This window comes from Martes martes, assembly GCF_963455335.1.
Source record: "Martes martes genome assembly, chromosome: 16".
NCBI lineage: Eukaryota > Metazoa > Chordata > Mammalia > Carnivora > Mustelidae > Martes > Martes martes.
The window spans coordinates 38955955-38970779 of NC_137904.1; the positions used below are offsets into that span (position 1 = coordinate 38955955).

At 41.9% G+C, this 14825-nt stretch overlaps 2 protein-coding genes across 5 annotated transcripts in view; one reads left to right on the plus strand and one right to left on the minus strand.

The window, feature by feature from the left end:
- The window catches only part of UTP18 (UTP18 small subunit processome component), a 41501-nt gene extending 34082 nt beyond the window's left edge, over positions 1-7419 (minus strand). The window contains exons 1-3 of the mRNA XM_080826248.1: positions 6950-7419; positions 5014-5126; positions 3812-3910 (exon numbers count right to left, since the gene is read on the minus strand). Coding sequence (XP_080682374.1) covers positions 3812-3910; positions 5014-5126; positions 6950-7288 — 551 coding nt within the window. The 5' untranslated portion in view covers positions 7289-7419. The remainder of the gene's footprint in view (positions 1-3811; positions 3911-5013; positions 5127-6949) is intronic.
- Positions 7420-7526: 107 nt separating this feature from the next.
- MBTD1 (mbt domain containing 1) overlaps positions 7527-14825 on the plus strand; it is a 67104-nt gene continuing 59805 nt past the window's right edge. The window contains exons 1-2 of one of the 4 annotated variants that reach the window (XM_080826252.1): positions 7527-7758; positions 8687-8750. The gene's annotated coding sequence lies outside the window, so the exon portion shown is untranslated. Of the gene's footprint in view, positions 8045-8686; positions 8751-14825 lie in introns of all 4 variants that reach the window. The other 3 variants (XM_080826249.1, XM_080826251.1, XM_080826250.1) reach the window with 3 other exon arrangements.

Here is a 14825-nt window from a genome sequence, read left to right on the forward strand (position 1 = left end):
TCAGATCTTGGAACTAAGTGAAGAACTCTGTATATGGTTATAAACCAATGCTACAGTAACAGAGTACGTAATAAAACACATCTGAAAGACTGGTAAGAATATACAAAACACAATCACATATGCTTGGAATAAAATTGGAGCATTTCACTCTGGAAAAAGCTAGCTTTATGAGAAGCATATTCTGAAGGGCTGGTTTCTGGAAAAGTGCAGAGTCATTCTAATTGTTTATTACAGAAGCACAGACAAAGCCACCAAACTCAGCCCACTGGCCATAAACAACTAGAAAACGAGACAAAATATACGAAACTGTTTTCAAAAATTGGAAAACAACATAAGATTGTGATCCCTGAGAGAAAGGAAATAACAAGGTGAGTGCTGCCATTCCAGGATTTTCCCCAGAAGGCAATTTTTTGAGAACCTGGCATAGAACAAGTGAGAAAAGGTCAGACTTGAAAGAGGCTGAGAGAACTGGAATTTGAGGGGCACTGAGAAAAGGAAACAGCTCCAGGTGCCGGGGTGGCTCAGCTGGTTGGGTGACAGACTCCTGATTTCAGCTCAGATCTTGATCTCACGCTTTTGAGTTCAAGCCCCAAACTGGGGCTTCATGCTGGGTATAGAGCCTACTTAAAAATAAGAAAAAAATTTTTAAATTTTTAAAAAAGGATTCGCCTTATTAAGATATAAATAAAAGAAAAAAGAGTAAATTTTTTGAAAATGCAGGCACCTAGGAGGCTCAGTCGGTTAAGTGTCCAACTCTTCCTCTCTCAGCTCAGCTCTTGATCTCAGGGTCGTGAGTTCAAGCCCTCACATTGGGCTCCATGCAGGGCGTGAAACCTACAAAAAGCTCCAAAAATCTGCACTGGGGTCCACAGACATTTTTGCTGATTACTAAGCTGTACATTCACAGGATGAAACTCCATAAGATCAGGCAAAGAACTAGCAGAGAGCTATAAGTTGCATAACACCAGAGTTCAGACACTTGAGTTCCAACCAGTCATGGGAAGGTCCTCACTGAAAACGCAGGGCATTCAGAAGAAATGGCAAAAGGGTATATCTTAGCCATGGGGCTAAACCAGCCTAGAGCAAATGCTACTCTACAACAAAACTAGAAACAAATCCTGAAAGGATCAAACTAATCTCCAACCCAATCAACTGCCTGCCAAGACAAAGTCACTAGAAGTACTCACTCATTCAACATTCACTCATTCAACACTCATTAAAAGCCAAAATCAAAATCCAGACACTGATCAACTGACCAATCACATTGCCCAAAATCCAATCAAAATTTCTAGACATGCAGGGAAGCACAAAAATATGAACCACAACCGGAACAAAAAATCAGTCAACAGAAAGACACAGAAATGACAGACATGAAAGAATTAGCATATAAGGACTCTGAACTAGCCAATACAAATGAAAAAATGCTCAACATCACTCATTATCAGGAAAATACAAGTAAAAACCATGATGAGATAACATCTCACACCTATCAAATGACTAAAATTAACAACGCAGGAAACAACAGACGTTGACAAGGATGCAGAGAAAGGGGAACCCTCTTGCACTGTTGGTGGGAATGCAAACTGGTGCAGCCACTCTGGAAAACAGTATGGAGGTTCCTCAAAAAGTTAAAAATAGAGCTACCCTATGATCAAGCAATTGCACCACTACTACCCAAAGGATACAAAAATACAGATTTGAAGAGGCACATGCACAATGACATTTACAGCAACATTATCAACAATAGCCGAACTATGGAAAGAGCCCAAGTGTTCATCAATTCATGAACAGATAAAGAAGGTGTGCTGTATATATGCATATATATGAAATATTACTCAGCCATCAAAGAATGAAATCTTACCATGTGCAAGAACATGGATGGAGCTAGAACGCATTATGCTAAGTGAAATCAGTCACAGAAAAACAAATACCATATCATTTCACTCATACGTGGAATTTAGGAAACAAGAGAGATGAATTTACAGGGTGGGGGGAAAAAACAGAGAAGGAAACAAACTGTAAGAGAGTCTTACCTATAGGAAACAAACTAAGGGTTGATGGAGGGAGACTGGTGGGGGATGGTCTAGATGGGTGATGGGCATTAAGGAGAGCACTTGTTATGATGAGCACTGCATGTTATACATAAGTGATGAACCACTAAATTTTGTTTCCAAAACTAGTATCACACTATGTATTAAATAACTAGAATTCAAATAAAGGTTTAGAAGAAAAATAAATGAGGTTAAGTTAAAGTACCAAGTTTTCAAATACTCAAGTTCAAATACTTAAATGTTCTTAAAAGTCAAAACCAGTTACTTAATCACTATATTGCAGAGTTAAATTTTTAAAATTTCTATTTTTGATAGGAACTAAAATGTAGGACACTAAGCAAAATAAGTCAGTCAGAGAAAGACAAATACCATATGATTTTAGTCATGTGGAATTTAAGAACTAAAACAAATGAACGTTGGGGAAGGGAAGGAAAAATAAAGTATATTAAAAACAGAAAGGGAAGGGCGCCTGCGTGGCTCAGTTGGTTGAGTGACTGACTCTTGGTTTTGGCTTAGGACATGATCTCGGGGTCCTGGGATCGAGCCCCTCATCAGACTCTGCACTCAGCACAGATTCTGCTCGGGATTCTCTCTCCCTCTGCCTCTCCTCTCCCCGGCTTGAGCTCTAAAATAAATAAATAAAATCTTAAGGGAAAAAAAAAAACAGAGAGGAAGGCAAACCACATGAAACTCTTAAGTATAGAAAACAAACTGAGGGTTGCTGGAGGGGAGGTGGTTGGGGAATGGGGTAAATGGGTGATGTGCATTAAAGATAGCACTCGCAATGAGCACTGGGTGTTGTGTGCAAGTGATGAACCACTAAACTCTACCCCTGAAACTAATGCTACACTACATGTTTACTAACTTGAATTTAAATAAAATATTGAAAGAAAAAATAGTTTTGAAGATCTGTAAGTTTGAATTGGACGACTCACAATGAAATCATCATTTTATTTATTTTATTTATTTATTTATTTATTTATCTTACCTTTTTTAAAGGGAGAAAGACTTTTTTTTTAGATTTTATTCATTTGTTAATTTAAGAGAGAGAAAGAGAGCAAAGGAGTGGGTGGCCAGAGAGGAAGAAGCAGACTCCCTGCTGAGCCTGGTGCCCAATGCAGGGCTCGATCCCAGGACCCTGAGATGACCCGAGCCTAACTCAGAAGCTTAACCAACTAAGCCACCTGGGCGCCCCATGAAGTCATTATTTTAAAATATACATACATTTCCCAGCTCTGCTTAACTAAAAGAACCTAAAAGTAATGGAAAGAGATGGTTTACAATACACAAACAAGCAAGCAAGTAGGCAATACCATCACTGATTATATGTGGGTGGTACGATTACAAGATTTTCCCAAAAAAATTTTTTTAAAGATTTTACTTACTTATTTGACAGAAAGAGACACAGCAAGAAAGGGAACATAAGCAAGAGTTGTGGGAGAGGGAGAAGCAGGCTTCCGGTTGAGAAGAGAGCCCAATGCGGGGCTCAATCCCAGAACTTTGGGATCATGACCTGAGCCAAAGGCAAACGCATAACAATGCAGCAACCCAGGCACCCCCCAAAACCTCTTTTGTACTTGTATTCCCTCTCCCTCCAAAATACTAAAACTTAAACCATTTCTTCCAGTAGCAATGCTCTTACTACTTCAAAATGGAAACTCACTACCCAAGAAATTGTTCTAGCCAAAGACTCAGTGAATCCAAATAAACCACTCATTGTAAGTTAAAGCTTGGTAAATCACAAGGAAAAGGACACTTACTCTTCCTTAAGTCTCTTTTGAAGCTTGTCTTTTGAAAGTTTACTTTCACTGGCATTTTTCATCATATCTTTCCGGAACCGATTGCTCATCATGTCAACCCTGTTAAAAACAGAACAACGGTATGCTTTAAACGACCTTAAAAGATTTGTCATAACTAGTTGTTGCCTTTAAAAATTTGAGAACACATTTAACCAAATATAGGTCAAGATCTGTGAAGTGCGCAATATCAAATACACATTAATTTTTGAAAAAAGATAAACACATAATAGAGAATGCTCTGAAAAAATACCAATGACTAATGACAAAAAAAATCACACAAATAAAGCAGTTATTTCCCGCCCGTTAAACTGACGAAGTCTGAAAAAAGACAAGCATTGTTTTTAAGAATGGAGTGAAATGGACACCTTTCAATGGGAAGGTAAACTGGGAGAACCTCCTGGTCAGTCTGGCAGTTTTTATCAAGACTCTGACACATGCTCATGCCCTTTAAGTAAATCTACCTCAGAAAATCCTTCTTACAGAAGTAATTAGAAAGGAGAAAAAGGTTTATGCAGAAAAACATTTGTCTCAACATCAACTTATCAAAGGGAAAAATAGGAAAACCTATCAGACAATACCTATGTAAATTATAGTTAATTCATGTAATAGGCTATATAATACATTTAAAATCACTTATAAACATTTTTATTCTTAACTGGGGATAAATGCTTGCAAGACAATACATTTTCATCTCTTAAAAGCATAGTATTGAGTGTTATATTTTTTTCCAGCCTTTCCTCAGTTTCAGACATTGTGCTAAGAGCTCCATATACATTATTTCACTTAATCTCAAGAGCCTTCTGATATTACTATTATTATTATTATCTCTGTTCGAAAGAGAAAAGGCAGGTTTCAAACTTGCCCTTGATCACTTAGGAACCGGCCACATTAAAAGACAAACTCAAATGTGACACCAAACACTGTGCTTTCTTTGCCATTCAATACAGAACACATGAGAAGAGGGCAGGAGAGAAGAATGCCAACACAGTAACAGCGGTTCTCCCTCAGTGTGAGTTTATGAGTGACCTTTTCCTTTCTCTGCTTTACAGTATTTCTCAAATCTTCACGTAATCACATATTTGTAAAGAAAACGTCTTTAAAACTTACAAAATATTATTTTAAATATCCAGAGGGAATCTGGAAGAAAAAAATAGGCAACTTACATTTCATCATCTTCATCTTCTTCATCCACCCAAACTGGCCTCTTTTGAAACAGAAAATTATCTTTTGCTTCATTCTCCACTTCCGAGTCACCTGAGTCTTCCTGCACTTGAACCTAGAGAAGACAAATGCCCTCAAGCACTGAGTTTTTCAGCAGACGCACACACCTCACTGTGGGACTGCTTCTTAGGCCCTCTGATGGAGTAATGGGACAGAATGTTACCATGGCACATGCTGGAAGCAGAACAGAAAATGCAGAGAGGAGAGAATGGCACCATATGCTGGATAGGCAGGCAGGATGAACAGTCAAGGAGTGAAAGCTGACATGCTGAAAAGAAAGGACCATGTAAGATGAGAAAAACAAAAGATAAGTTGACAGAAGAGGAAAATGAGCTGGAAAAATCCCTGAACTACAGAAATCATGGGACCAGAGGCAGACTAACGTCAAAAATTACGTGACTGAATAGTATAACTAAGTGGCATTTCATTATTCTTAAACATACTGCTTCTCCATTGTTCATAACCATTCTTGACCCCCCACTTTAAGAAAATTTACTCTAGACTATTAAATCTAAATCTACACCACAGAAAACTCCCAGAAGTTGAGCTCAAGCTTTCCCCAAAACCGCTAATAGACATGTCCAAATTTCTTCTCGCTCTTGTTACCAGCCTATGACCCTTCAAAGCCCGATAAATTCCACCTCACACAGACTGTTCCTTTGTTCTTGACTATAAAAGGTCCCAAAGGCCAGCAGTTTTCCAGTAACTTCTCTATCTGCCAAAGAGATTTCTGCAGATTTCCTCATAAGCCCCCAAAGGAGATACTGACAATCAACTGACACTGGCCACTTGTGAGGTGGGTATTCATTCACCAAACAGTATTCTCGGTTAGGCTTTGTTTGGCCATGCCACGTAAAATTTCACTGGCCTCTACACACACTCGTCTTCCTTTCCCTAATGCTTTCATTTTTTTTCTCTTCAGCTCATGTCTCTGACATATTTGCATTTTACTTTACCTTCTTTTTGTGCCACTAGTACACATGGTCTAAAACAGCAAGGGACTTTTGTGTGTTTTTGTCCATTGCTGTGCATTGCCTAGAACAAGGCCTGGAACTCCCTATCTTGGAAGAAATATCAGGTGTAACATAAAACGGATGATTAAAAGTGTCTCCTAAAAAGTGACTTAAAATGTGCAAAGGGTGGGGGCCTCCTGGGTGGCTCAATGGGTTAAAGCCTCTGCCTTTGGCTCGGGTCATGATCCCAGGGTCCTGGGATCCAGCCCCAATGGGGCTCTCTGCTCAGCCGGGAGCCTGCTTCCCCCTCTCTATCTGCCTGCCTCTCTATTTGTGATCTCTCTCCGTCAAGTAAATAAATAAAATATTTTTAAAAAAATGTGCAAAGAGGGTAAAAAGAAATGATAATAAAAAGCAAGCAGGGTTTTCATCGCCTGAAAAAATATGTGGCCCCCAACAAACTAACAATGATCTGGCGAACAGACAAATGCACGATCATTCTCAGAAGCTGGCGAGTCCATCACCTGGGAAGCTGTTAAAAACGCACATTCTGATTCCTTAACTCCTGAATCCCGACAAGGTACTGAGGCAGGGGATCGAACCGCCTCAAGGAAAGAAACACAGGGTTTCGATCTGAGCCGCGAAAAAATTCTCACGACTGCCCTGCGCTACACATACGTGTAGAGCGCCTGCTGGATACCCGGTGCAGGGGCTCCCCCGCCTCCACCCCGGGGGCGGGGAAAAGCAAGGTCTCCGCCCAGCGGAGGCTTCCAGTCTGGCCCCCGTCGGCGCCCGCTTTCTCGGGCGCCCGCCGACCTGAGCGCTCCCGGCGCCGCAGGTCGCCCAGGCTCCGCCCCCGGAGGCTCACCGCCCACCGTGAGCCCCGCCTGAGCGCGCCCAGCCCGCGCGCCGCGGCCTCCCTCACCCGCGAGCCCTGCAGACGCCGCAGCAACGTGTCCTCGTTGTCCTCGACGTCGCCGAACACCAGCTCCTCCAGGCACCGTTCCACGGCCGGTTTGTCCTCCTCCAGCGTCAGGCGGTTCCGCTGCCGGAGCCGCCTCTCCTCCTCCGCCGCGACTGCGATCGCAGCGGCCGCTGCGCTCGGCCGGGCCGGCGGTTTCCGCTGGGATGAAGGAGCAGCCTTTCGGGGCGGCCCGCCCGGCCCTGCTCCGGCTCTCCGGCCCGGCTTCGTTCGGCTCTTCCGGTCCAGACTCACTCCGGGTCTTCGGTCCGGTTTCGTTCGGCTTCTACGTTCCGGCGGCATCGTTGGGTTGGAGAAGAAACGCAGGCGCTCACGTGGAACCTCGCTGCGCGTGCGCCGAGGCCGTTCGCTGTCCGCGGCCGCTGAGGCCCCGCGGGGTCGGAAGGAGCCTGCGCGGCCTGTTAGCACGTGACCAACACTCTCTCCCTACGTAACGCCCACTCCCCTCAGCAACCCCTCCCCGTAGGGGAGTTCCTCCGGGAGGACCGATCTTCCGGGTGGAGGGGGAAGCGGCGTGACTGGAGTGGAAAATTTTTTCCAACACAACTTCGCAGCTGCAACTGATTAAAGGGAGCACAAGAAAGCGAGAGTATAAGCTGGGATGACTGAATGAAACTTCTGCTCTTCTTCCTGACTTTTTAACCACTCGACTTAACACGAGCCGCGGTTGCCTTTTCCACCCCTCGTCTTGGTACGGCCCTTGGAGTACGGAGCCTGCAGAGGGTCCCACGCTGGAGGAGAGAGAGAGGAGGGTATGTAGGGAAGTGGGCCAATCGGGGCGCGGGTCACGGCGCAGGCGCGCTGGGGAGGGAGGGCTATGCTAATGTTGTTGATATCCTGGGGCCACCCGAGTTAAAGGGGGGAAATCCGGGGGCTGCCGCAGCCGCCGCCGGTCTGGGCACAGCGGGGGCCCCCCCTGTAGTCGCCGTAGTCCCAGGGAGAGGCGCCTGCCCCCAGCTCGGGGAGGGGGCGCCGCGGGCCCGGGGAGCACGGACAACCCCTACCCATGAGGCCCTGATGGAAAACACAAAGGATCTGGTGAGAGCCGAGCGCGGCAGCCGCTTTGTGTGCCAGGTGGGGGGGACGCCTGCAGCTCCCCGACCCCAGGAACCCCTGCAGCTCCCTGACCCCCACTCCCAGGCCTGCTTCTCCATCCCACGCCCCCTCAACCTCCAGAGTCCCCCTCCTCCTACCGGCCGTTAAACGATTCGGGGGGTTCCCCTCCCCCCACCCCCTCAGCCCCGGACTTGGCGGGGGTTCTCTCTACTCCTTCCACTCTTTGGGAGAAAAATTTTAGAAGAAAGTTTTTGTCTGCGTCCCGCCCCCCCTCCCCCTTCAGCTCTGGCTGGTGGGGGGGGAGAGGGAGGCTGGATTGGAGACTTTTCCTTTTTTAGCCGTCCAGGGTGGGAGAGTGGAGTCCTCCCTTGCCCCAGAGGGGCCTAGTTTGGGTGCTTTGCGGGGGAAGGTGCCTATCGGCTCCGGGGCGAGTGCCGCGAGGCATTTCGCACGTGGAGGTGGAAATATTGAAAGGGGGCGGGGTGGGCACGTGTGGAAGGGAGAGAGGTGGGAGTGGTGTTTGGGCAGTAGCCACCTGGGCCGTTTATTTAAAAGGGGTCTAGGTCAGTGGGCTTTCGGGACCGTTGCGTTCTCTTTTGTGAAATGAGAATCCTAACATTTCAGAGTCGGAAGAGACATTAGAGGTCACCCAAAGCAGCCGTCCCCTCTGCAGCCTCTCTGACAAGTGGTAGGTAGTCTGGTCTCTGCTTAAACCTTTACTAACGCTGAACGCTCTCTGCTGCCCCGGAAAGCCCATTCCTTTTGAATAATTGTTTGCCTACCCTTATTAGACCCTCTAGTCTCATTCATGTCCTTGTTAAGTTGCTCCCTTTTTTACTTCTCAAATTTTCTCTCACATCCTCCTCACCCACCCACCGCTCATTGGCCTATATTTTGTGTGCCAGGAAAGAACAGCAGGGAAGTGGAGGAAGGAGGGTTTGAGTGAGAGTGAGGGCCAGCTGAAAACTTTGCTGGGTCATTTTCAAATGCGCTGGCTTGTATGCCTGAGAATGGTTGATATTTTTCTACAGGAAGCTTGGGAATTACAGTCTGGGATTTCATGGCTGTTTCTCTCACTAGTGCATCTGTCCGAAGGCAGAAAAAAATCAGCAACTCTATTTCTCCTCTCTCAAAGTACATTTGTTTGTGCCTAAATTTTCCCTAAAGCTGTCTAAAATTGTCTTTGGGAGATAGTACTGAGGCTGTTAGAAGCATCTCTTCGTACAGAGGTGGCCAGTACTGCGCCCCCACCCCTTTAACCTGTGTCTTCCTTTCAAACTGGACTTCCTTCTCAAGTTCCCTCCTTCACAGTACTTTCATTTCTTTTTTATTGCTTATTTCTGTGATTCTTTTATGAGATTTGAAATTTTTGTAGCTCTTTTATTTGCGTATAGTTTGCAATAGTTTTCATGTTCTTTACATTAGTATATGCCATTTATCACTCAGTTGTTGAGATGGTTCCCTTTCTGCTGTTGTCAGTTAAGGTTTTTCTAATGTTCTTCATTTGGTGAGCTGTGCTGCCTCCAAAAGTAGTTTTGTTGGCATAAAATCTTCAGGGCACTTGTTTTTTCTCTTCCTAATACAGTGAAGTGGAGTCAAGACGTAACAGATAAGATATAGAAGTAATGATCTGGTCTAAAAGCCAGAGAATAAATTTCCTCTTAAAACTACCCTGTTTAAAATACTGAAACATTTTTCTCTTTCCCCCTGTCGTGACTTGAGACTCTTATTCTGCTCTACCATGCTTACTTAGATCCTATTTTTTCGTTTGTTTACCTCAACACCAGTGAGTGTTTAGAAAGAAAATAGCTGGTTTTTTGGTTTTTTGTGGGTTTTTTTGTTTTTTTTTTTTTTCACCATTTCTTTCTCTGAATAACAAGTAACTTTTATTTATATAGAACCCCATCTCAAGGCTTCTGGCTGCCTTGCAAATTATAGCAAAACTGTCTTGAATAAGTATTTGTTCATAAGTATCTTATGTTGGGCCAGGTTTTTCAACAGTCCAGTTTTTAATTTTATAGAGTTTGATGTCAGTTTCATCTTGATCTAATGACTAGAATTTAACATGGGAATGAATACTAGGTATAGAAAAAAAACTGATAGAGCTGTGTAATTCTGTCTTTAAAGTTCTAATTACCATGGAGTTCCAAGTTATTTTCCTGCTCACTTTAAACATGAACTGTAATGACTTAAGCTGACTGACTTTGGAGACATTTGCATTCTGATCATACTAGACAGGAACAACTGGTTTTATTTTTAAAGAAGACACTGTTGTATTTTTTGTGACTGGTTGTATGTTGTCCTGGTTAGAGTCTAAACCTTCCTACACAGATGCTTCTAGGCCCTCAAATTGTTGAAAATATAATAGTCAAAAGAGGGTAGAGCTGTAGGTTACAAGTGAAAACAACATATTAATGTCATAAATACAAAACCACTAGATTACTGAAAGCTAGGAGTGCTCAGTGGTTTGAGTGACCACATTCTAAAATTAGTCGTCACTATTTTTTGGTTGCTCTTTCTCAGTTTTCATCTTTAAAATGTTTGTTGGATAAGATGTAACCTTTTCGCATTTAAATATTAAGGTTAAGCCAGTTAAAATGAACATTAATTTCAGGGTTTCGATTCAAGAGAAAGATAAAAACATGAGGTCAGTAGAAGAGGAAGGAATTAAAATAAGCAAGATAAAATATGCCTCCTAACACTAGGGTATTGGTAACTGTCCAAAAAGACCTTTAGTTTTATGCAAAAATTGCAGATTGGTTTACATTTAGTCATTTTTTTTTAAAGATTTTTATTTATTTATTTGACAGACAGAGATCACAAGTGGGCAGAGAGGCAGGCAGAGAGAGAAAGAGAGGGGGAAGCTGAGCAGAGAGCAGAGAGCTGAGCAGAGAGCCCAATGTGGGGCTCAATTCCAGGACCATGAGATCATGACCTGAGCCACCCAGGCACCCCAGTTTACATTTATTTTTTTTTAAACATTTAATCATTTTTAGTGACTTTTTTTTTTTTAAGATTTACACACACACACATACACACACACTTAGACTTTTGCTTCTTGGCTTTGCTGGAACCCCCAGGAATGGGTGGAAAGGAAATAATTCCCATATGAAAAAGCCTGATTGAGGTGGGATGAAATGCTACAGTAAGAGAGGTACTGGCAGATCTGCCACTGACTAGCTTCATAGTACTTGTCAGATGAAATCCTGGGCCTCATTTTCTCATCCTCATAGTTGAAGGGCTGGTCTAGAGTCAGCATTGTCTGATAGAACTTTGTACGGTGATAGGTATATCTTAGGTATGTGTTATCCAATATGGCAGCCACTAGCTAGCTACACATGGCTGTTGGACACTTAAAAGGTATCTAGTACAACAGAAAGACCTGATTTTTTCTTTTTATTTAACTGGTGTAAATTTAAATAGCCATAGGTCTGCCATGTTGGACATGGCGGATATACAAGAGTGTTTTCCAAACTTAACTACTCATTAAAACCACCTCTTGGGGCTCTTGTAACCATACAAAACCTCTCTCCCAGTGATTATCATTCAGTAGGTCTATAGTGGGTCCTATAGATGCATGCCTGACAAAGTTTTTATCAGATTGCTTAGGGAGGTACTCCAATTCTCACTTCAGTATTGATGACTTAAAATTTAATGTAGTGGAAATAAGCTCTGGACAAAGTTGGCAAACTGGCCAGGCTCTCACGCTGCCACCTCCTGACCTGTGATCTTAAGTAAATTTCGTAACCTCTTCAGGCATCATCTTTCTCACCTAACGGTGGATTGAGCTTTAATTCCCAGGGTTTCTGTAAGCCAATCAGATGTGATAACCAGCATATAAGAAATTGCGAGCTGCTATAAAGTATTAAGATTAAGTCTTCTCAAAATCCCTTTTTCTTTTCCCTTTTTCACTATTACCTGCTACTACTTCTTATGGAATAGGTCCCATACAGTAACTCACTTAATTTAGTAATTTCTTTTTTTTTTTTTTTTTAAGATTTTTATGTATTCCTTTGTCACAGAGAGATACCACAAGTAGGCAGAGAGGCAGGCAGAAAGAGGGGGCCGGAAGCAGGCTGCCCGCTGAGCAGAGAGCCTGATGTCTGGATCCCAAGACCCTGAGATCATGACCCGAGCCAAAGGCAGAGGCCTAACCCACTGCACCACCCAGGCGCCCCTAATTTAGTAATTTCTTGTTCCCCCCAACTGTTTGGCTATAGTTTGTAGTCTGTGTCAAGGACATGTGTAGTAAATCTAACACTTTTTTGTATTTCTGTTGTTTAGCATAATGATTTGTCTATATTGCTCAATAAATATTGGATGATATAGCCCATTGCTTTATTTTTAATTTTCAAAACTTTAGTTGGTTGCAGATTATTTTACATACAAAATAACCTCCTTCTGTACACATATGTGTTTAACCCTATTTTTAATTGTTTCGTTATTAATACCCCATGGTTATTATTATCCAGTGAAAATGTATCTTTTGCACAACCAGCTCCAAATATATTTTCAAAAGATAAACACCAGAGACACCTGGGTGGCTTAGTGGGTTAAGCCTCTGCCTTCGGCTCAGGTCATGATCTCAGGGTCCTGGGATCCAGCCCCACATCGGGCTCTCTGCTCAGCAAGGAGCTTGCTTCCTCCTCTCTCTCTGCCTGCCTCTTTGCCTTCTCTCTCTCTGAAAAATAAATAAATAAAATCTTAAAAAAAAAAAAAAAAGATAAACACCAACAGAATATCATTACCTTAGGTCAGTGTTTTTAGGTTATATCAAATCTGTTTGACTTATTTTTTGCTGTATTCACATACTAACAAATGAGCTCATTTGATTGCTGAGACTGCATTTGCACAGCAGCCCCAGCTTTAGTACGAATTCTGTTATTTGTGGTAGAGTAGATAGCTAATGATGATCTTAAAGTCCCTCTCGGCTACTGCCTTTCAGACTTAATTTTGATGTGGTCATCTTTTTTTAATTAGCTTTTAGGTTCAAAATTAAGGATTCATAGCTTTTTTCTGAAAAACTGAAAGCCCATTTATGTGAGTTATTTTATCAGACATCATTCCTGTTGTGGTATGTGATGTTTTCCTTATTTAGAAGAGAGGAAAACTGAGACCCACGTAATTGTTACATCCAAAGTCGTAAGGGATAGAACCAGAGCTTGAACCCAGACAGAAATGTGTATTTCTTATATATCCAAGAAAACCTTCCTTTTGCTCACTGTTGCTTTAAGCTGTAGAATACTGTTGTGTAGAATATTCTCCTCTCCTGTCATTCTCTGATTACTTTTCAGTTTCTTTAAGGGAGTTATTTAGTATATTACTGTTTTCAGTTTTCTCTTGATTTTATCATTGACATGAATTTATTCTTTCACATTGGTCTTGTGGAAAACAAAAACCCAGTAATCCCAAATCCTCACCATTTACCATCCTCCTAATAGTAAGCTGGGAAAGAAGGAAAGCATTTCTGTTAGGGCCTGTGAATTGTATCACCATGCCAGACTGCTTTTCATCCTGATGGTAGAATGACAAAAACCAGCAAGAGCTAAATAGCTCTCTAGCTCGTACTGAGTCCAGTTGTCATACATCCCTTAATTTCTTAGTTTTAACTTTGTGAGGTCACACATACAACCTTCACAAATTCAAGATTTAGGACACTTCATGACTAAATCCTGGGAAATTATGTGGGCTACTGAACCCTATTGGTTTGGATAATGGAGGGTTGATTAACTTAATGATGAGTTTATTTATGTTGAAATTATGTTCTTATTACTTTGTTGTGTATTTATTTGTGCTTGCATTTAGAATCTCAAATATTTTCTGTAAAATTTTTCCTAGAAAAGTTTTACCTTTCAACTCCTTTGTAGATTTTATAGGGTGGAAGGTTCATCAGGGTGATAATTACAGTAGGGAAATGAAATTTAACTGTGATCTGTGACTCTTCCTTACATTTTGTCACTATGAAAACCTTTTTATTTTTTCACTATAGAAGTATTACACATCTGCTGTTTAAAAAAAAAAAAATGAAAACCATAGAAAAGTTAAAATCATCCTCATCCCATTGTCAGCCTGTTAATAGCTTAGCTGTTCCTTCTAGGATCTTCCTAAGTGCATATGTGAACATAGATATATTAGTCTGTGCGTATACAGCATACGTTGTTTCTTTTAATAAAAAGTGAGTCATGCCATTTCTATTTTGCGATTTATTTTTTGCTCTCAGTATCTTGCCTGTTACTAATCATTCCCCTACTGGTGGTTAGATGGCCTCCAGTTTCTCACTATTACGTTATCGCTTCAAGAAACATCTTTCCGTATAGATTTTTGTGTCCTGTATTTCTGAAGGGCAGACTTGAAAAAGTGGAATTACATGGTCAAAAGGCATTCTCCTTTTTTTTTTTTTTTTGAAGATTTCACAAACAATATCAGATTGCATTCCAAAAAGATGGTGTAAGTTTTCCTTCCTATCAATATGTGGGCTATTTCACACTTATATTTGATCATACACACATATCATACATGATATGCCAGATATCATCAATCTCTCCATTTTTATCAGCTTAATGAATTTTAAGAAGGTAACTTGTGCTTTGTAGAAATTGACCTTTATTTTTATAAGAATAATGAATGTACTTGATGGTACAATGTTAAACAATGGTAAAAGTGCCCCCCGAACAGGATCCTTTACAGCAGTCTCTTTCTCTTCCCTATACAGCCCTCATAAAACAAGTACTTATAATTCTTGCAGTTTTTTCACCTAGAACAT